The following is a 23,564-nucleotide window of genomic DNA, read 5'->3' as shown; positions in this document are numbered from 1 at the left end:
AGGGGGGGTGGGGGGTGGGGGAGAGAGAGATCTTAACAGTGGGAGGTTGGTCACCTAACTAATCTACAAATGCAGCAAGGGATAACCAATATTTAACCTCCGATGAAAATAGTAGAACAAAGGGAATTGATTTTAGGTATTTCCCCACGATGGTAAATTATGAGATGGATGACCTCTCTAGCTTTTCTTTTGGTGATTCCTAATTTTCTCTCTTCAATTTTTTGACATTTATTGATGATATAAAATTCAATTGTGATAGCCATTTCTTGAAGCTTTAAGTGAAGTTTTTAACGTTGTGTGACATGTAGTCTTAAATAGGATTTCTATGTGAGTCAATATAACCTAAATAACTTAACTCTATTGTTGACATATACCGTAAGATTTGGTTGGTCCAAGATATCCAGCATGACGCTTCCAAGACCTATGCTTCGAGTGCAAATTCTAGCTTCTACACAGAATGCATTGTCATGACCCTTTGAGCGCGTGTCTATGTGTGCTTCATATGCATTTATTTGCCGCTCATGTTCTTACAGTCGTCTCTGCTTACGCTAATCTCCATTGGTACATTTTCTCTTTGCTTCTTTACTTTTTTATTCTTTTTCTTGTGTAGGGCTGCTTGTCTTGGTACCCTTGCCCGTGCAATCATCTTATCCTTCATCCTTGTTTGAAACTTTGTTCATGACTACTATTGATTCTTTTGAGGTGGCCACCCATCTCACATTTTCTTTCTCCAAATTTTCTCACCCTCTCGGTCGTCAGTCTCTTTTTCTTCTTTCATCACTTCTGCTTATCTTCTCACATATTGCAGGTTACTCGTCTCGGTCTTCCTTTTATTTGCTTTCTATTTCTACGTAGTTGACTCCCTACTTAGGGACTCCTAGGATTTCTATGGTCTCCTTTTATCCTTTTTTGTATCCCCCTATTATTTTATTTATCGGTCATCTTGATTCCAATTTTCTTTGCTTTTGGCTATCAGGTTTTTTTTAGTCTTATTTAATCCTTCTTCGTTGCTCCTTGTTTTGGTCGCTCCAGTCATCTCTGAGTTTCTTTTTCTTTTTCTTGTACTTTTTGCTTTTTTGCCAATGGTGTGGGTGGCTTAAGGGTTTAGGGTCATTCAATTTTCTCTTATCTTTCATCAAGTTGAAGATTCTCATGCACACAAGCAAGCTCCATTTTTTCAAGACAAACCCTTGCATATTTTCACTGATGCTTAGATCTTTGAACTTACTCTACTATTCACTTTCACTATTGTTGATAGTTCTTTTTCTGTTGTCCCTATGTGGATATCATTCTCAAATTTATGTTGGAATACATGAATTTTTAGTTCGTCTCTTTTTTCATCATCGTCGATATTGATAGAATTTCTTCGAAGTCAAATTGCTCCAGGCTTTTTCTCGCTGCACGTCTTACATTAATAGCTTTTCTATGTGAATGCTGAAGTTGTCTTCCCCCAATCACCCCTATTTGGGTGGCTTTTGCAGGACACATTTACATTTTTTAAGCCATTCAACTTTATGTTTGTTGGGATGTATTTTTGACAAACTTTTGCAATTGATTCGGATACTGCAAGTCTCTTTAGGCATTTATTGATAAGAGTCCTGGTAAAATTGGATGTTACTTATCTACTCTTCATAAGTTGTTAGTAAGTTATGCTGTAGTTATTAGCTAGAGGTTAGATTTGAAGGCATCACTCAATATTGTTCTTTTTGTAAGATCTTCGGCTACATTCAATCTTACCACTTTAAGGTTCATTTGTTTATAAGAAAATCTTATGTTTATGATCATGAAGTTCACTCAAATGATCATGCCACTCCTTCAATGATTGTTGATTTTTCAGTAATTGAGTTTTTTTAAAACACAAAATCTGTTGCCAATTGATCATTTGGAAGCTGCATTTGAGTGCCCACTCTTACTATTTTTTCTGTCTTCAATTTCTGCGTCTCTTATAATTAATGTGAATATTGTTCCTCTTGCTTGTAGAAGTTCCTCTTGTATTGGTGAAGGCATACGTGCTTATATTCATTCTCTTCCTAATGCTGTTGGTTTTAGCCAGTGACGCTGTGTTGATGGATAGAATGTTTCACATCTTATTCCGTTTTAATAAGAAAAAAGTTATCATCACTGTATATTTTTAACCAAGCTTCTAGTTAAACTGGCCAATTGAACTTGTGCCCCATTATATGTTTATTTTTTCTTTGACAATTTTTGTTGATTGCTATTTTTGTGCTCCTATGTATGCTTATTATAAAATTATGTATTCGGTCTTGGTGGAATTGATCAAGTTGCCATTTGGGTTGAGTGGTCCCCTATTTGTTTTGAAATCCTCGTTGGTCAATTTGTGCTTTGCTATGTAATGAAATTATTATGGTTTTTTTTTTTCAAGATAAAAAAGCTGGGATCACGTTTTTCTTTTTGATAAATGTAGAGAGGAAAGATACAATATGAGGTTACTTTTTATGAATAATATTTTAAATGTTGATTGCAATCTAAAGGAAAAAGAATCTAAAATGCATAGTAAAAGTTTCTTATGATTATCGTGAAAACTTAGGTTTCTCACATCTTATATGGTTTTTGGCTTTTTTCCTTGCAAGCATAGATTAAGTAGGCTAGCGAGATGAGGTTAAACCAAATAATTTTCAAAGTGTTGACACCGGAGTTGACCCTACTCTCAATAGAGATGCAAATATTATTGCTGAAATTCAAATAGGTTATAACAAAGACTCTTCAAAATAGGAAGTAAGCGATAACAAATAGAAAAGACACTGGGTGAAGGCGAAAGGGGTGGAGGGCGGCTGGGCAGTAGATAGGGTTCAGATGGGGAGATTGCTATTAAGGTACGAGGGTGGAAGTAGGGGATTGGTAGCCACTGGAAGTTTCAAGCCCGGACCAAGCTTTCCAAAATGCGTCACGATATTTACGATTCCAACTTCATTTTCTCTATGGAGTTTTATATAATCAATACCATCCCCTAGCGAGCTCTCAAGCTTGCCTTCCCCCTTCTCTCTTCCCCTAATACTAGATAAACAAGCCCACACGAGAACATTGCTTCATGTGAACCGGCTTTCAAACCTAAGATTGAATTAGGTTCAAGTCTAATTTTAAGTCAGGCTCAAACCTATTTGAATCAATTTCAAGGATTTTGAGTTCAATAAATTGTCACAAATACAAAAGAAAAAAAAATCTCATTAAGACCAATTTCATTTAAAAAATAATTTTTTAATATATCTCTTGCAGCCGTTCATATTATGAGGCAAAACTGGTCAAATTTTCTTTTATAAGACTCGTGGATGCATATTACAGTTTTTCTTTGTGAACAAGATTGAATTAATTATAATTATATTTGAAAGATTTTTAAATATAATTATATTGTCTCTAGCTGAACTAGAGACATTTAGAGGTGAAATAAAGTTCTAACTCTATGTATATCTAGTAGTAGTAATTCCATTGGTGAGGATGCGAGAAAAGAATTTCGCTTTGAAGCTCTCCTTTTTAAGCACACGACTTTTGGAATGTCTAGAAGAATTAAGGAGATAGGATCAAGACGAGCAAATGGCGATAAGACTTTGCAATTTGGATTTCAAGCATTTGAAAAAGTTGTTTGAAAGCAGTATATAAAGACATATTCGAAAGTCATTTATATTTTTAAAATTTATTACAGACATAAATGCTTGCAATAGATTTTGATAAACACGGGCTTACTTGTATTCTTTATCCCTTTAATGAGATTGAAACAATTCAAATAAATTTTATCGAAAAAAATTTCTAAATTCTCTAGTTTTGAAATATTTCATCTTATTAATTTTACAAGCAGAAGAAGAATCATTAGAATTAATAGTCCTCTAAACCTATTAGATAAGCATAGAGATATTAAAAGATCTCAATTTAAGAATACCACAATTTTATTTATTTATTTATTTTTTTACACATTTTGCTCAAACTCGAGCATGTTGTATAAAAAATGATTTTATTTTTTTTGAATTAAATGAAAATATGACACTCAATAGGACACAATGAAGAACAAGGATTCATGTAGCCAACCACACTCAGTGGGATAAAGGTTTGTTGTTGTTGTACACATATTGCACATACTAAGCAGATGAGCCACCCCATCATTAGTATTATTCCTCAATTAAGTTTGTTTATTGAAGAAGTCAATTTATAAATAACTCAGGAAGGAATCCAAAAGTGAGAAATAATATAAATGAATAGGAGTGATAAAAGTTTTGATAGGACTCAATCTGATACACCTACTCCCGTAGATGGGAGAGTCGACCCTCTAGACAAGCCGTCGGTCCAAGGAAGATCGGCCTGGACCGGTCAGCTTGAGCCAAACCAGCCGGCCCAGCCTAGAGAGGCGGAATACCTAGAAGACGGTTGTAGCTTCCAGCAGCCGTTAATCACGTACAAGAAAAGGGGAGTTAGGGTGGTATTGGGGGAAAATTTTGAATAGATTTTTTGAGGGTGTTTATTAGGGCTAATTAGCTAGGTTTTGTTTTATGCTTTGATTGGCTGCCATTTTTCTTCTCTGTGTTCCTAGCAGCGTCTATGGTTTGTGTAGAAACGATCTACCTCTCAAATTGTAGATCATCCCTTGTATGTTATTATTTGCTATGATATGAATCAAATTAGCTCTATCTTGTGTTTTTCCACGTATCTATTGCAATATACTCGCTGATTTTGACTAAGATTCGTATAATGATCTCCCCCTCTAGACAAAATCCACCCTTCCAACTACTTTGGATTTTTTCAATGTCTTGATTCCAATATATTTTGCTCAAACTTGGGTATGCATGTAAAAAATGAAGTTTAGGTGTTAGATATGTACATACATAAGAATTGAGTGGTATGTATGCAAATATTTCTAAAAATTTTTGTGGTTTAATTTCTAAAATTCTTTCCTCAAAGTAATTCCAAATTAATGTTGTATTGATCATTTTTTATGCCATTTGGGTTTGATCTAGTTATTAAGTTAAAAACTAAATTTTTTTGCAGTTGACTTAAATTTGGTTATCAATTTGCTTTTCTTTTCAGATTTTGTCCATCCATGTTTCTTATTTGTTAATTTCCACTTTTTGTGGGGCTTTAAGCAGCATTTTCCATCACGCAGAAAAAAAGGCGCCAAAAGACAGCTGCATGGTGTAGAGAGAGAGTTTTGCAACTTGGACCTACTTTTATCAAGCTAGGCCAGTTGTCCTCAACAAGATCTGATTTGTTTCCTAAAGAGTTTGTTGATGAACTTGCCAAGTTGCAGGTATATTTTGAAGAAAGATTTTGAATTAACTTGCTTAAAGGCTGTGTAGATTCTTAATTTTTAATTTGATTGAAGAATTGTGGATCACAAAATGTACTAATTCTATTATTTTCTTTAATTTTTTTTAATTATTATGAATGATTTTTAACCTTTCCATTTCATTCCTGATTCACTTTGTACACTTTCATCTGTACAAAAAATCTCTGCTCTCTAGTCTGTGAAGAATTTGTTGTTTATTTCTTAGTTTGATTTTCCCTGCATGATGCAGGATAGAGTGCCGGCATTCTCACCTAAAAAAGCGAAAACATTCATAGAAAATGAGCTGGGTTTACCTGTTAATGTATTATTCAAGAAGTTTGAAGATAGGCCAATAGCTGCAGCCAGTCTTGGTCAGGTGTGATGTATGCAATATATGATTGTGCATTATCTATCAGCATATCAACTGGTTTATTTATGAAGATGCTAATATGGAGTCTTGCATATACTGGTATCTTACTCTGGGATAAGATAAACTTTGGAAACTACCTTTGATTATATACTGTTTCATTCTATAAAAAATGAATAAAAATAGAATAGAGAAGAAAATAAAAGAAAAGAAACTGTCTTTGACTTGTAGGAAATGGTTTTTTGTGTGACAATTTATCTTTCCTATTTCTAGCTTAGAAGGATTGAATGTGAACACGATTACTTTTAACTCTTGAAAGCAGTTTAGTATTTTGTGTGACTTGTAAATAAGCTTTCTCCTTTTCCTAACTTCAGGATTGAATGTGAGCATGCTTGGCTTTAGCTCATGAAAATAGGTGGAACGGAAGACAAACTTTATTTCTTGAAGTTATTGTAATTTTACATGCATTTGTTATCTACTCAGTAGTTATATTTTAACTGGGAAAACTGATCCGTTAGAAAATAAAAATCACAATATTATTGGAATTATATAATCCAATAGTCTGGTGAGCCTATTAGTTATTGGAAGATGGTATAGACTGCAAAATTTTTATACTTTCTTAGGCTAGGAATGTAAGTTTCTTATTCGTTGCTTGGAAGTTAGTTTTTTGATTTATGGTTGATTTAGAGTTTAAGACTATTTCTAGTCTGACTTGTTATAAGAGTGTAATTCCTTGGTACGATTTATTGATTAACTTTTTTCTAGCAGGCCTAAAAAATTCAGTCTCTATTCCTTAAGTTTACTGTTCTATCGAATTTCTCGGAGACATTCGGATTTTAGACAAGGCATTAGCTAGATATTTCATCTTCTTTGGAAGAAGGCTTTAATGTTTTGTTCTGATTATTCATAGTTGCAAGCATCTCTAATGAATTATCCCTCTCGATTACTAGATAACTCTTGATTAAGCCCAGTCATCAGCTAGTAAATATGTAGTGTTTAATAGCAACATTTTTATATTTTAGCTATAATAAATTTACTTCTACTGCTTAGAGTGGATGGTAGGGGATTTGTGATGATCCCGGTCAAAATTAAATGATTCCATCATCATAAGTTGGTGTTGAGTTTGATCTAGTTAGATTGAAGAGATGGTTAATCTAACATGATTGAATGATCATTGTCAATAATTGTAGGTTATATCTTCCAAAAGGGCTTTATAAATTTGAGGTAGATGTTTGTCTTATAGGAAAATTTAAGTTGACTTTAGTTGGTAGAGGGATTTGTACTCTATCAAGTGCACTTTATAGTTTATAAAAGGGATTTGGGCAATTGAGAATCTTATTGGCTCTGGTTGTGAACTAATTTAATGGTTTTATTTTGTGTTGAATCACCTAATCAAATTGCTCTGCTTATAATTTGTTTCTTTTCATGGTACCATTTGGCAATAAAATTACATGGTTAGAGAACACGTGTCATGCTTTTGGCATAAAATTTTTGAGAGCCATAGAAATAAATCATTTACTTGATATGAAATTAACCATTTGGAGGTTAAGTGTGTGTATTTTTTTTTTCTAGAAACACAATTTGCTTAGGTTTTATGTTTTTCCATTAGAGGATAAATATATGCAACACTTGATTAAATATTTATCCAAAGTTTGCAGTTTTTGTAGCTTGAGAAAAATCATTCGATCTCATCATACATTTAAAATAATTAAGCTATGATTATTATTCATTTATTTCAACAAAATTTCTTTTACATAAAATTACTCAAAACTAGTTTAATTAAAATAATTGTTTAAGCTTTATTAATTATTATTTATATTAGTCCTTGAGGGATTATATTGTTTTATGCTCTTTTGGTGTTATCTGTTGTTGAGTTCGCATTTATATATACAGGTGCATCAGGCCATCTTACATACCGGAGAGAATGTTATAATAAAAGTTCAGAGGCCCGGTCTCAAGAGGCTTTTTGACATCGATTTAAGTAAGAAATGTGGATTTACTTGTATTATTCATGCCATTCCATGAAATATTTCAGCACTTATATCGATAACTTTATAGCCCTTTTTAATATATTGTTTGTTTTATTTCTCAGCTCTCTCTTCTTGGTGCTGTAGGATATACTTATAACATAGAATTTTTAATGTAGATATAATATTTGATGCAAAAAATCATGATAAATTGACAATTATTGAATTTATTAATATTAACTAGTTATTAGCTACATTTGATGAAAATAAAAACATAATTGTTGAAAAATATAATGGCCTTATACTGGAAATTAAATTTCAAGAAAACCACAAAATTTTTAAAATTTTGCTCTTCATGATGTTAATTGTAATAAATTTAACTTAACCCAATAATTCTTTCTCATCAATAACAAAACATTCTAGAAAAATATAGACTAGGAAGAATTCACCAGAAAGCAAGCTTCATGCTTGGACATGGAGATAGCATCTTTTGGAATTCATTATATCTCACTCATTTAATATTCAAAATATTGGAATAGTTTAAGGAGAGTTTTCATGTGAATGAATAGAATTTTATTCATGCCGTAAAATTTCATGTCATAACATTCTTAAATGTTTTAAAACTCTTATATTCATTGATGGAAAACATGCACTGATGCCGGTGCAGCCCTAGTGCCTGATTGCGGCGCTTGTTCCATTGGACGGGAGGTCCACGACTCTTCCCGGTTACTGTAGACAGGGCGGGATTGCAATCCTCTCGCAATATGCCACAATCCTTCGTGAATTGAGGGGAGGGCGACACCTGTTGGAGTTTTGGGAAGGGCTTTTTTGGATCATTCTCGCCTCTTTTGTGTAGAAGTTTCTTGGGAGGCTGTAAATAACTATCCGTGGCTTGTGAAGGTTCAGTTTTTAGTGTGTTTAGTTACAAATCTCCTGTGTGGAGTCTATTTCTCTTTGTGGGTTGTATCCAAGGAGTGGTGGTGCTTTGGTTGTATCTTCTCTGAGGTGATGATTGTATACTCCCTTTTTACCTTCACCGAACCTTCTTCTCCCCCACTCCTCTGTCATCCCAACACCCAACCATCCCCCTTTCTGTAGATTACTACTGTTTTCCCGCCTTTCTAACTTCTTTCAAGCTCCTCCCAACCACCCCACTACCGCTGCCAACCACATACAACCCTTCCCACTTATTGTCCCTATAGTTCAACACCTTTCCTTCACTACCACCCACCTTTGCGCGACTTCCATCATCCCTCCTAATCATTCCTATCCCTCTAGCCGACCTCCACCTCCCATTGGAATACATTTAGGAGTGTATGCTTGTATCATTTTATTTTTGTATTGCTATTTTGTGTTCGAGTCATGTTGTAACAATATTTTAATATTAGTGAAAGTTTACTTTTGTGTTTTGGTATCAAAACATGGCTAGCGCAGCCCTAGTCCTATTCTGGGTTCCCTAGCATCCACGCCTGCCCAATCCACCTCCATCAATTTTTTTCTTCCAATTCTCAACTCTGGTCATTGCCATCGAGGAGAGATATTTCAGGCTCTATTTGGAAAGAGATCTAACATGAAATTTGTCTTTTGCAACGTAAACTAACCAAGCTAGATGACGGGAACCAAGAAGAGAATACCTTTGACTCTGATCGAGAGAGTCCTGGGAAGACAAATGAGGATCTTAATCCGTTCCACAGGGAAGGCCATAACGACGAAAAATATCAGTCATGCTGTTTTGGTATCCAATATCAAAGGATGCCGAGAACGGCTCCTTATGGAGGTTACGGCTTTGGCATCAAGATTTACCTTCCAAAATTTGAAGGAAGTATGGATCTTGATGGATTTTTTGACTGGCTACAATTCGTTGAATGAATTTTCGAATATGAAGATGTACCAGAAGACAAACGGGTCAAGCTAGCCGCTACTAAGCTAAAGAAGAGAGCTTCTCTATGGTGGGAAAATGTGCTGAGACAAAGGAAGAGGGAAAGCAGTGAAAATATTACTAAATAGGAGAAGATGAAAAAAGTAATTAAGAAAAAGTAACTTCCACCCCACTATCGCCAGGATATGTTTCTAAAACTCCACAACTTGCAACAGAGGCATTTCAGTTGAAGAGATCATTGCCCAATTCGACCACTTGCAGATGAAATGCGAGCTGAGGAACATACAAAGGCTAGATATCTCTAGGGTTTGAAACTCGCCATCAACAATGTGGTACAGTTGCAGCCATACTGGACGCTAGGGGGTCCAGACATTAGTCTTGAAGATAGAAATACAACAAAATCAGAGTCCACAATAATCATCTTTCAAGAAGTGACCTCGAGGCAGGCTGTCACCTACAATTAACATGACCAACAGGGATCTCTCAAGAGACACAAGCAAGCCCAGACAAGGGAATGACACTACAGATCAAAGAGGGAAAAAACTGGAGAAGGGAAACTCCTCCAGCATGGTGCCGATCAGGAAGTGCTACCGATGCCACAACTATAACCACATTGCATCCAACTACCCCATGAGCAGGGTAATCACACTCACAGATCAAGGAGCTATAGAAGAAATTAGCAATGAAGAGAAAACCGAGGAACAAGATGAGGAGTATTAGCTTCCCTAGATGAAGGAGAGGCGCTTATAATTTGAAGATTGCTATAAACTGAGGACACAAGGGATTCGCAGTTGCTTTGCCACAACGTATTCTGCACCCGTTGCACAGTGAACGGAAATGTATGCAGTCTCATCATCGACAGCGGAAGCAGCAAGAATGTGGCATTGACACAGATGGTAAAGAAATTAGGACTTTTGACTCAGAGACATTTCCAACCATATTCACTGACATGGATGAAAGAGAATTAGGTCAACATCGATCGAAGATGCTTGGTAGAATTTTCGATCGGAGGCCAGCTGCATGACTAGGTGTTGTGTGGCGTGGTTCCTATGGATGCCTGTCACCTCTTGTTGGGATGACCGTGGCAATTTGACCGAAGGACTTAACATGATGGATATAAAAACACATATTCTCTCACCAAGGATGAGAAGCGCATCACCCTCCTTCCTTCGACATAGTTCTAGGTCACAAAATCTCTTTTCTGCAGAACAACATTAATGGAATCAGGGTTTAGGAGTTTTGTGTTTTTGTTAGACGAGAGGACCAAGACACCCGCCCTCGATACAGGACAGATACGACCTTGAGTATGTCACGACGATGCTGCACTAGTTGCACTACCGCGGTGTTGTAAGGGTCCGATTACTATCACTACACGTTCGATTGAACCGATCATATGTTACTTTTGGAAGATTTACCAGCATAGGCGTGGTACACCGCCCTAGAAGTGCAGATCGATATGGGCATCTGCTCACAAGCTAGGGAAGGCCCTCAAACATCTCGGGCATTAGTATAATCTCCAATGGGAACCAGGGTGACTGATAACGAAATAGAAGCTTTAACCAATGAAGTCGAAGCTCCCCCAACCCCCAGGAGACTGATGTGGGTGTTGCATTAGAGCTTGATGTGGGTGTTGCATTAGAGCTTGATGTGGGCACCAAAAGCTTCCGATGCTGGTGCTTATTTCCGCAAGATGGGAGGCCCGCGACTCGAGGGGTACTGTGGATAAGGTCGGATTGTGATTTTCTCCCGATGTCCTGTGATCCTTCGCGAACTGAGGGGAGGGCGGCGCCACTAGGATTTTTGTGTTTTTGTTGCTATTTTCTATTTAAGTCATATTGTAACCTTATTTTAATATTAATGAAAGTTTATTTTTTGTGTTTCCACTATTTATTCTACTAGTTCCGGTATCATTCACCCCTAGTAACAAATTCCTTACAAAATATTAAGAAACCTTTACTTCACCGTTAGCAGGCTCTCACTGAATTGCTAATCAACTCCTAACAAAATAAACAAATTGCTTACAGACTTACAACTATTGATTAGAATAACCTTAACATAATAATGACCTTTAAACTACTTGCAATAACTTGAACTTACATGACAAGAAATATGTGAAATTTTTATCTATATCAAGTTTGATGGGTGTAAAAAAATTTTGCTTCAAGGAATTGTTTTGCTGATTGTCTTTCAATAGATCTAGTCATCATTGTTTAAATTAATTTTGAAGCACTCATAAATCATTAGCTTGTAGGTCTATCTTATCATTTTGTATGATACATTTGGTATATGTGATTAAGGGCGCACACAGTTTCATAGTCGGTAATAATTTTAGAAATGATATTAGTTTGAATTGTAGGAATTGTGAAATTGATATGTGAAAAATGAAGCACATGGAAGAGAGAAGACATGAAGGAATTAATTGATTTTTAAGATATAAATTCCATTCAAATATATTAAAACGTAGATTTATCTCAATTCACTTTATATTATCCCTTTTTACAGCTATTAATTTCTCATATTGTATCATTTTCTCCCATTCAAGGTTTTGGTGGATGTAGGATTTCAAATCAAGGTTGGCCATGGGAGCTTAGTTTGTTGGTAGGTCTTAAGGCAGATTTTTAAGAATTTTGGGTTAGGACTGGTCGTTGTAGTAGGAATGGTTAGGGGATGTGAGAGATTTTTTTCCTTTTAATTTTGATTTGGGACAAGAAAGACAAATATTTAAAAATTTAGTGTTTATCTACTTTGTTACAAGATGATATCATTATAGGGATTTAAGAAGCAGGTTTAGTGGGGAGATAGTTGTGGAATGGGACGAGGAGGATAGGGGTGGTCGGCGACATTTGGAAGGAAATAGGTGGCAAAATTTGCTGTTGGACAGCCGATTCGAGCGGTTTAATTGCTGTTCGGAGTGAAAACAACGGGTTTGCGGTGAAAAGGCGAGGTGCAGGCGCAAGGGGGATCTGCCACCTGTTCTCGAGCAAGATACAAACACATCATTTGTAAAATGAAGATGATGCAATCCTCAGAGCATTGACCATTTATTACAATCTCTGCAATATTTAAAAACCAAACTAGCTCTCTCAAATTAGCAAAATACAAAATATATGAGTTTGCCAATATAAAATTAACTTAATTAGAAATGAAGAATCGTAAAAAGTCCAGAGGGAAGAAAATCGGGTTAAAATAAAAAAGCGGTCGGCTTTTACTGTTCGACATTGTGGGATTCCGCGATCGTGCGTAATTGAGCTGAATCAAGCGATTCGTGAGCTCTCATGTGAAATGGCTTCATGTTTTTTTTTGGGAGATGATGATATCGGAGTTCATCCAAACCACAATAAAAATCCAAATTTTATTGTTGAAATTTAATAGGGTTACAAACAACGACTCTTGACAATGAAAAATAACGACACAACATAAAAGGACACTCTAAGGCGATGTTGAGGGTGGTGGTTGGCGACTGGACAACAAGTAGTGGTCGGACTGGCGGTGGTTGTGAAGGAAAGAGAGTTGGAAGTGGGTTTTGGCAGCACTTGGAAAGCTGGTGCAAGGAGTTGGGGGCTTGCTGCTAGGTTGGAGTGGCCGCAATAGTTCTAGGATGCTTTAGTGGAATTTATGGCAGTTATGGGAGGGAAGGTAGGGCGGCAGTGGGGAGTTGCTACTATTGGGTTTTCAAAAGGGGAGGGGAATCAGGCGAAGAGAGGATGGACAGTAGTGCGGCCTTGGTGTGGCAGCAGAGGATGTGGTAGGGAGCGGGATCAGAGGGGGGAGAGGCGGCACAGTAGTGGGCTTTGGGTTGGAGGCAGGAGAAGCGCAGGGAGAGGGGTTGTAGGCGGCAGAACAATGAATAAGGGTAGGCAACGGATTGAGGAGAGGATGACCACCTCGGAGCAAGGCACAGTCTGAGCACCACTTGTTCTCGGATACAACCCCAACAAGGAAAAAAGCCTCCAAGCAATAATTTGAAATAAAACAAACATCACATAACCCTAACTCAACAAATATACATAAATAAAGGATAGTGGGCGGTAAATCCCGCTCCCCATGGAGGGTCTGTCCAACCTCCTGTTGGACCGGGACCCAGTGTTGGCCGGTTCAGCCGGCCGTCCAGCCCCACGGAAGATGATTTGACAAAGCTAATAAGTTCTTTTAAGGTACAATTGTGTAGCTTTGGATAGGAGCTTTGATGAAAAGGAGGGGCCTTGTGAACTCCATCCTTTTCATAGCTCCAAGGGTGCAATAGGAATGATTCTTCTTTTTTGAGGACGAGGATGCTTCTCTTGTGATTGCAGAAATGTGATGGAAAAAAAGAATTGACGGTTCCTCTTTGAGAATTGCTTTTTTTTTTCTTTTATAACACAATATGCTCTTTCTTTGGAGAAAAGGGTATCAAGTTTAGCTATTAATGCATTAAAACAATAAAAAAGTGCTACTAATGCATTGAAACAATAAGAAAGTGCTTTGAAATGTAATGTATGTCCAAACATTAAAATGAGCTCAAAATGAACAAATATAAGTGAATGAGTGGAACATACATATATAATATCTATATACGTGCATATGTATATATTTCTTATATTCATGCATTTTATTTTAATAGTATTTTCTTCTTTTGCCTATTTTTAAATGGTATTTAGGTTCGTTTATTTTTGTTGATTTGAGCCAAGTCGAGCTATTCAAACTAGTTCAAGGCGTAAAACGGATTTGAGTCAACCATATTGGACCTACGATGATATTGTATGAATGTAAAGATTTCTATAATATTCCATCCTCATTTTCTTGCAGATAAGTGTCACGATTATTATAAATAAGTCTAAATAAAAATGAAAATTACAGGGTTCCTTAGAAGTCTAAAAATGACAAGTATCAAAAGAAAATAAAGAAAAATGCTAATTAACTGCTAAAATAAGCTAATTGGCATTTTGGTTTATATGCAATTGAGTTTGAAGCGTGATTTGGATTGAGACTTTTTCTGGTTGACTTGCTCCAAATTTTTTCTTCTATTCATTATTAGGATAAAAGCTTGAACATGGTTGTTTAACACTGAAAAGACTTGTGATTAAGAATCAAATATTTCCATAAAAATCCGACCAATTATAAACTTAATCAGTAGTAGAAAGATTTCGATTTACTTGATGATACACTATTCTCTTAGCTTTAGTACTGGTCGATTGCCGCTGAATCTTGTCTATATGAGCAATGCTTGGGAATGGTACTATGAACTCCACATTATAATTGTTATTTGCTCCATCCATCCTTCATAGTAATTTGTTGTTCTACTACAAAACAACTAAAAATTCCCATAGCCTGCAATTGCCATACTAACCTTGGCATTTGATGAAATTTTTGTTCGCAAACTTTTAAAGGTATAATGCATAGACTATGCAATTTTGGAATGTGTGTGTGTCTGCATATATGCATCTACATATACATAGATATTTATTCACCATCTACATCCCTAACTAAGAAAAGAAAAACATAGTGTTCCGCCAGAGGCAGCTATTTCATCTTCTCCTGATCAGCTCCAATTTATTGGCACTATTAATCATCAAAAGAATACCCCGGATGACGTCACTATTCTCACAGGCAATATGACAATTATTTAGTTCGCAGTTGTAGCTCCTCCGTCTTTGGAACCTCCAATAGTGGGGGAGAGGGTGAGTCTTTTGACCCCACCTGCCCTAGATATCACTGATAATTCATGTGACAATTCTTCTACTGCTTCACTACCGTCTCATCAGGTCGAGCAAGCTGTTAATGTTACTCAGGCTCATGCGGATCGTGATGTGCAACAACCTACACATGTCCGACCAACGTTGGAATCTACTGATCATATGAGTCAATCATCGAATGAGGAATGACAGGTCTACTCATCCAGGAGGAAGAAGAAGAATGAACTTGAGCTTAGAAATCTGATGGATGATACTTTACTTACTACAGGCAATGGTACTCACCTTTCCAATTTGTTAGCCTGCTCACTTCCAAGAACTAGAGGCAGAGGGAGGACTAAAGTGTGACGTCCCAAACACTTTTTGCGCCCTTTTGTGGTCGCCATTTGGTGGCTTTTTTGATTTTTTACCTTTTTGTATCTTTGTTTTATTTGGATTTTGTGTGCGTTGTATTGTGCGAGTTGGGCTTTCTTTTAAGCCCATTCATACAACCTTTCTGTATATTTTCCGCTTTAATATATTATCCATTGGGCTTTTTGGCCAGAGGCTATTAGACGAGTCTCCAACCACCCCTTATGTGCCTAATAATTCTAGTACCACCTCCTTAAGGCTAACTGTGCCAGAGGGGATTCGAACTCTCGACCTGAGGGGTCTTATACCGTGGATGCCAACCAACAGGCCGGGGTACGCGCACGCGCGCACACACACACATATATATATAGGCGTGTCCATTTAACCATCCTTGTTTAATTTTATTAGCTATATCTTTTATAGATACAAAAAATCCAATGGCATGTAGTGCTATTACTGGTATAGTATGAAGATTCTTTTCTCTATTAGATATCTTCTAATTTAATAGCATTTTTCAATATATATGATAAATATTTAAGAGCCAGGCAAATCTCATCTGATAAGCCTCCACATATCATGGTAAAAGAAATAGTTTTGCTAATAGTGCTTTATTTTTTGGATGTTCTATGATTAAGTACATGGATTTCTGAACAGTATGAATATCTTTGTAATTTTTTTTTTGGATTTTTTCATCCATCATTGTCAGAATTTTGAGAACAAAAAATATAAAAAAATTATCAATGAGATTTGTAGTTTGTCATATTTTTAAAATAAAGAACTTTTCGTGTAACTTTCTAGGTACAACTGAAACTGGCTCACATGTTTTTGTGTTTGTAGCATTTTTAGCTGCTTTCTTATTGCCATCTTGTAATCGTACCATGCATGTTAGATCCTGATTTTTATTTTTCAAATCAGGGAACTTAAAACTATTAGCTGAGTATTTTCAGAAAAGCGAGACATTTGGAGGACCCACAAGGGATTGGATTGGTATCTATGAGGAGTGTTCCAAGTAACCACTTCACTATATTCTTGCTCTTCGATCCTTTTTTTATTTAATTTATGTCAAGTAATTCTATAATATCCTCAGTTCTTATAATTTTTTAGCATCCCAATTTCGTTAGTTCGTAGTATATTACGTGAATATCTTAGCTGAATATTGGTATTCCCCTTCTTGATTTCTCAAGCACCTTGTTGCATTTTTGCAACAATGAAATACTTATCATTATACTCTTGAATTTGATTATGAACATATTCATGTAATGTGGCTTGCAAATGATGCAAGGAATACTATATATAAGCTTTCTAGGGTCTATGCCATGAAAAAAATTGAATTATCTTTTGTTGAACTTATAACGCTGTTGAGTGCATTACTCAACAGTAGGTACTCGGTTTCATATATTTTCATAATTAGGAATCATTTATGCTTTCTTAAGCATTTGTTTACTTCTTTTGCTGATCATTAACCTATAGATGGTAGACTGAAGATAGTTTCACATTACAACCATTTTTTGTATTCCTTAGGAAATCTTGTTGTGCAATAATTTCCTTAAAGAAAAGCTTGGCTACAAAGGCTGAATTTGTAGTCTTTTAGAATTGTAAGATAGCGAGTCCTTTTGAAAAATTAATCAGCTACAACCAAAAGTTATCATGCCCTTGAGAAGTTTTTGGTACTCCTAAAGCAGAATTCATGCTAAGATCAGCTTCTTTTATCGAAGGAATAACAAAAGTAGCGTATATTTCAATTCCAGTTTTTCCATTTATATGCACATTGTGAATCAACAACCACATTGATATGTGGTTAGCTAAAGAAAATGGAAGGAGTGTTGCAATGTAAAGCTTCAAGCATGTTAATATAAAGGCCTAAGTGGCCATGGGCCATTTAATTCAAACTAGATCAATATGGATTTGTCTTGGGCCCGTTTCATGCATTTTTATTCCCATTTATGTTTATGAAATTATTTTTTTTTTAATTTTAAAATTTAGGCTATTTTATTAGGTTTTATATTCTCTTGCATTAAATTTAAATTTTTTTTGGGATTATATAATGTTGATGTTAAAAAACAAATTATCATTAAAAGTTATTAATTAAATTAATTAACTTAATATATTTTTAGTTAGGTTAATTTATTGTTTGCGCGAGTCATTGTTTTTCTCTAGCTCGCCGATAACATGTATGACGATGTGACTGTCGGTGATTGGTCGTCCGATTGCGCTTTGTCCAGACAGAAATTATTGCATTAGGAGTCCTAATACAGTTTTACATTAAGACTCCAATTAAGACTTGCCCCCAATTAACAGACAGACCCCATACATGAGTGAGCCTTCGGTACTCAGTGTAGAGGCAGACCTTCGAGACTCTTGTCTTTCTGGTTGTCCATCTCCTTCCCCGTGCTCTTCTTCACCCTCCTGGAATCAAAGTTTTCTTGGGTGATTCTCGTAGCTAGTGGCAGTGAAGGTTGACGAAAAAGAAGTGACGAGATCGCACCGTATGGGACTTTCGAAGCTCCTTAAAAGTTCAAACGACGGAGAAGGCTTCCTAGACACACGATAGGAGCACAGGATGTAGAGGCCTATGTAACTCCTCTTCGTTCGCATACTAAGTCTCCTTCACGTGACGCCGACGACGAAAATCCTCTCCTCTACCTGATTTGATTCACCACTAACACTCTGTCACTTGCATCCAATTCTCCCCTCTCACTCCTGTCGGTGATTCTTGTCGACCCGTCTCTTGCCCAAAATTCAGTACGATATGGTTGGGATTATCGCTAATCGAGCACACTGAGACTCGGAACTCCCTCACTCCCGTCGGCAACCCTTGACGCCTTCCTTCTTCGCTCAACCAGAACGTCTCTCCTCTGCGTTCCCTCTCTGTCGCGCATCCTAAGCCTCTTGATCCTCTGCCCTAAAGCCCGAGCCGCTCCGCCTCCATGCCAATCATCCACTTCCTTATTCTGTCTAAACCGAATCCTTGCTATTGTGTAACGGAGCCCAATTTAACCCAAATCGAGCCATTTTACTGTTTATCTTGTTTATTATTATTATTTTTGTTATTATTGTTGTTGTTGTTGTGTATTAAAAAAAGAAAGAAATATCAGTGTTGTACTTTTATTTTCGTCGTCACCGTTAACGCCTTTGGGCTCGAAAGTTATAACATGAACACATTGGGGCAATAGAGTCATTTTTGAAAATCTCTATTCAAGAAGATCACAAGTACCTGTCCGTGGGAATTAATTACAGTTCGGGGAAATCACGAACTCCTTCAGAGAACATTTTTTTAAATTGTGATTTTAAAATACCCATCATTGGGATACATGAGTATCTGTTTGTGAGAATTAAGTATCGTTCGGGGAAAATAAAATACCGTTCAGGTAACTCTGTTTGCAATCTAACTTTTTTTATAGGTATATTGAAGACCCGTTGCATCTTTTGAGATCGCGGGTTAAATGTTGCAATCTAATGGCCGAAGAGTCTTACGACACTGACCAATGAGTCTTTTGAGATAACTTGAAATGTTGGTATTCTCCCGTATCCCTTAAAGAGGGCCTGCAGTCTGCCAAACTTTTTGGTCATTTGAAATTGTAATGAATTTAAAGTATGTGAAATTTTTAATAAAATAAAATGTGACATTTAAATTTTAAAATGATTTGGAAACTCCAACTTTTAAAATTTAGTCTCTTAAGGTTGAAAATATCTGGGACCTTGGCTTTAACTATTTAGGCTCTTAGGATTTTACAATTTTATATTTGGATTTTAAAAATATAAGTTTAAGACATAAAAATAATTTGAAAGCGAGCTTTTCAAACTTAGGTTCCTGGGGGATGAAAAATAATTCAAATATGTGGCTTTTTGAAACTTTAAAATTTCCCCAACGGATTTACAACACATTTGTAAGCGAACAGAAGGTGGTTCTTCTTAAAGCTGAAAAATGTATATCTGCATGCACTACAATAAAGATACTGTTTCAACTCAAAAGATATGTTTTGAAAATATATACAAGTACAATATTTCAAGTAATTATGCAAGTATTGTCAGTTTTATGCAAATGGCTAAAACATCACATTATACTTTGAAAGCCATAAAGTATTATGATTATATATGTGCATAATCTTGAAATTTTATGCTCGCATTTGCTTCAATCAATGCATTGAATGCTCAAATATTAGGTTTAAGAATGTTGTGTAAGCTAATCTGGCCGCTTTGTGTTGTAAGTCCCACCCGACTAGTTCGATCCTTCTCGCAAGGACTGGAGTTGACAAGTCTAGTAATTTCGAAATAAACGCCCAAATCATAAAGATAAAAATTTATAAGTCCAAATTACCTTGTCTGATTTCCTCCTTGTAAGGATAAAAGTCTTTAACACATATACCCTAAAAGTCTAAACTAACAAAATTAAATATCCCTTTTAAATATTAAAGTTTAAAATACTTCTCCCAAATAATGACCTAGTTGATAGAAGATTTCAACCAGAGAGGTATATTTTAAAAATTAAATTTGAAAATCAATTTATATTAATTAAAATGATATATATGAACCCAATCCCTTGTAAGCAATGCTGAGTTGACAAGGTTCATATATATCTGTCTGTCAATAATAAATCAAATCTTGTATAAGCAAGATTTAAAGTTGACAAAGTTCGAATAAAGCAACTAAATCCTCGATGATGGCTGAATTGATAGAAAATTTAACTTGAGGGATCTGTTTTCAAAGATAAACTTTCCCCGATGATAAACTTTCTCCGATGATGTTCGAGTTGATTGAAGATTTTAACTGGAGGGGTTAACTTTTAAACCAATTTTCTAATCCAATTCTCAAAATAATAAATCAAGGCATTCAAATTAAGATCAACCATCTAAAGACTCAAAAGCAAATAAATAAGATCCTCTAAGCAAAATTCAATCACTTGAAAGTTAAAAACAAAATTCATCCATCCTCGAAAATAGTATGTTGAGGGTGACAATTTTTTGGCTAACTTTAGCTGACAAAAAACTAATGTAATATTGAATGTATCATTATATTCATAATTAAAATAATCACATACCGTTAAGGACGTAGTTCGAACCCTCTGTCTGTGTGGTTTCGCCGTCAAATGACAACACAAAATAGCGGTTAGGACTAGGGTCCTCTGACCGGGTGGTTACCGCCAAATACACTATTATATTTCGGTTATGGTCACAAGCACGGCTTATATGTTCCTCAAATGGCTTGTTACTCTTTGGGTTTTGAACCATAAGGGTACAATTGATTGGTACAAAGTCTTCTGTTAACTAGGTTGACTTAATCTTGTACGCTTAGACAAATATCCACTCCAGATCGACAAGGATACCTTGGCGACGCAACTCATGGTTGATGACAAAGATTCTTCAGTCAGTTTGTGTTGAATACCTCATCTGACCAAGTAGATTAAAAACTACGACGACTTAGGATAATAGAATCATGAGATCTTGATCGGATTTTGTCTTCATTCCCCACTATCTACTTTAAGTTTCAAGTGATAAATTTTACAACTTAAATTAGAAGTCTGCTGCTATTATACGTTGAATATTCAATTCTTAATGATTAACTTTAATTGAAAGTGCTCTCTCGTTATCAGGAGGGGTAATTAACAATACGGGTATGCGCCTATGGGAAACCTCGAAACCCAGATCAAAAAGTCCTCGCAAAATGAGGGCGATTATGTTTAGGTAGTGTCTTATCTACAATTAAATCAGTCTTTTGAAAATTTGATCCCCCAAAGCTCTTCAACCAAAAAAAAAAAGAACTTAATGCAGAGAGTCTCTGGGATTGGTTGGAATTTTTGGAGCCCACATACAAGATTATATCTACATTTGAATATTTTGTATTCTCTTTTAAATCTAATCTCTATAAATAGGGATCTATGATTGTTGTCCCATTATTATTAAAGAAAAAGACGTACTTGATAGCCACGCTCATAATTTCTTCTCTCTGCCATGCTTTGTCGTTCACTCTCTGTCTTCTTCTCATTCGCTCTGCCTTTCCTTTTCTTCTGCCGTGTTCCATAACACTCAATGACAAAGAATTGAAGGTGTCATGTCAGAACTCGTTAGAGAGCCAACAAGATTATGCCAATGTGTAGCGAAGTGGGAAGTTGTGTTGGAGCTCGGTGGAAAAGTTGCGTTCGAGCCCAACTACGTGTGAAGAAGCAAGAAGGCGCATAAGCTAATTGAGGAAGTCATCGTCATGCCTAACATTTTGTGAAAAAGAAAAAGCCCTGTCAGAGCTTGTTGAGTCAAGGGATTGATCAAATCGATGATGAGGAGCTTGGAGCCCTTGACTAGGTTCATGGAATATGAAGGTGAAGTAGAGTTTATTAAGCTCGAATGTTTAAGAAAAAATATTGGTGTAACATGATTTAAGATTCAATAAGGTGTGAAGTTGGAATTTTTGTTGTTTGGCAAGATTTAAGTTGAAATCTCCTTATATCTTCTTTGAAACCTTACCAAATATCCCCCCTCTCCTCTCCTGCTTCCCTCTGATCTCCTAGCTCTCTTTGAATAATCTATAAAAAAAATAAATAAATAAGAGGAAAAAATCTCTTTTATTTATTCTTTTTTAGTGTAGGTGACTCTATCACGTTTTTCTTAGCATGACAAAAACTCACATTCGCTTTTCTTGGTTTAGTGGGTTTAGAAGACCTGAGCCGGCATATCCTTTTCTTTCTTTCCATGATGAGTGAATCTTGCTTGTAAAATTTTTGTGCAGATGGGTGAATATCCTTGCACACACTTCTTTGCACGTTGGGTGTGTTAGATCTGTCTGCAGCGTTCTAGATACTACCCATTCCTATCTTTTTTGATGTAGTGGGCTGATCCACACTCCCCATAGATGTCAGGAGGGTGTTGAAATTCTGATTGATGAGATTTTGGTAGGAGAAGATTAAAATGAAATTTTGGGGCCTTATGTAACACGAAGATGAATCAAATATTTTATTAGTTTAAACATAAAAAATGAAATGAATTGATAAATAATAATGTAAAGCGAGAATTAAATTTGCAAATGGGGAACTGAGATCGAACATTAATTTAAGCTGAAATAGACGTACAAGAGACAAAATGAATTTAAAAGCTCACCTAGGAGCGTAGAACCTCCTTACCACAGTAAGAACTCTCTTGGACACTCGAATCTTTCAGAGACAGGCTCAGTGAACTGAACTTGGAATGAGAATAAACTGAGAAGAATTCTTATTTATAGGCAGAGAATGATCTCTTGTGGGTACCGTACATGTTGACCTCATTTTTAGTGAGGTCTTAGTCTTCTACTCTTAAAACCTAGGATCTAGCTTTAGGAGTTCTTATTGATCATCCTAGCGGACTAGCAATGGAGCCCACCTCCCGTAGAACTTCAAGCCACTTCTTGACTCATTTTTGTGAAGAACTCGCATGAGTGGTTCCAAGCACTCAACTTTTAGTTGCAAGGGCTAAGGATCAATATGTAGAGGGCCCGAAAATGAGTTCATATAGAATCAAACAGCCTTAGGTGAGCCTTTTGTGACTCGATTACTCGTGAACGCCGCAATTCATGCACTCTCTGTACCACACACGACTTTGACTTGAATCGACTCGCCCGCCGGCGAACTCGTCCGGACGACCCCGGATGACGAAACGGATTGCTCCGATGCGTCCGAGACGTCGACTTTAGCTAGGAAGGACACCCATATCACTATGGTTTTGCGCGCTCAGCTTATATGATTTTAAATTTCAAATTTTAAATTTTAAATTTATCATTTAATTCTCCCCATTAAACTTTTTCAATTAACCTGTTTGCCTGAAAGGAAATCATTAATTTCCCCGCCCAACACAAGCTTAACAGTTATTTTGGAATTCTAGGTATAGAAATCCTGCTCGGGCTCGCCTTCTTCTTTCGGGATCTTCCTCCTTGGCCTCTCCCGAGCTCCTGCTCATTTACCTTCGCTCGACAGGCTCTCCTGTCTGGCTCCTCTTTCTTCCGCTCTGCACCGAAAACTCCTCGTCTATTTCCCTGCCTCGTGCTCAAAACAGGTCGGTCTCCCTCTTCCTCTACCGATCCCGACTCCCTCGTCTCGCTC

At 36.3% G+C, this 23,564-nt stretch overlaps 1 protein-coding gene across 4 annotated transcripts in view; it reads left to right on the top strand.

The window, feature by feature from the left end:
- Nucleotides 1–23,564, top strand: part of LOC110024366 (uncharacterized protein sll1770-like) — a 75,300-nt gene that overhangs the window by 2,584 nt on the left and 49,152 nt on the right. For 3 of the 4 annotated variants that reach the window (XR_002293987.1, XM_020724288.1, XM_020724289.1), the window contains exons 3-6: nucleotides 5,108–5,251; nucleotides 5,520–5,645; nucleotides 7,530–7,617; nucleotides 16,418–16,511. Coding sequence is in view for 3 of the 4 variants with exons in the window: in XM_020724288.1 (XP_020579947.1) it covers nucleotides 5,108–5,251; nucleotides 5,520–5,645; nucleotides 7,530–7,617; nucleotides 16,418–16,511 (452 nt within the window). In the remaining variant the exon portion in view is untranslated. The remainder of the gene's footprint in view (nucleotides 1–5,107; nucleotides 5,252–5,519; nucleotides 5,646–7,529; nucleotides 7,618–16,417; nucleotides 16,512–23,564) is intronic. The other variant, XM_020724290.1, reaches the window with a different exon arrangement.

This window comes from Phalaenopsis equestris, unplaced genomic scaffold, assembly GCF_001263595.1.
Source record: "Phalaenopsis equestris unplaced genomic scaffold, ASM126359v1 Scaffold000255, whole genome shotgun sequence".
NCBI lineage: Eukaryota > Viridiplantae > Streptophyta > Magnoliopsida > Asparagales > Orchidaceae > Phalaenopsis > Phalaenopsis equestris.
Note: the sequence above shows the minus strand (reverse complement) of the source record. Positions and strands in the feature narration are given on the sequence as shown.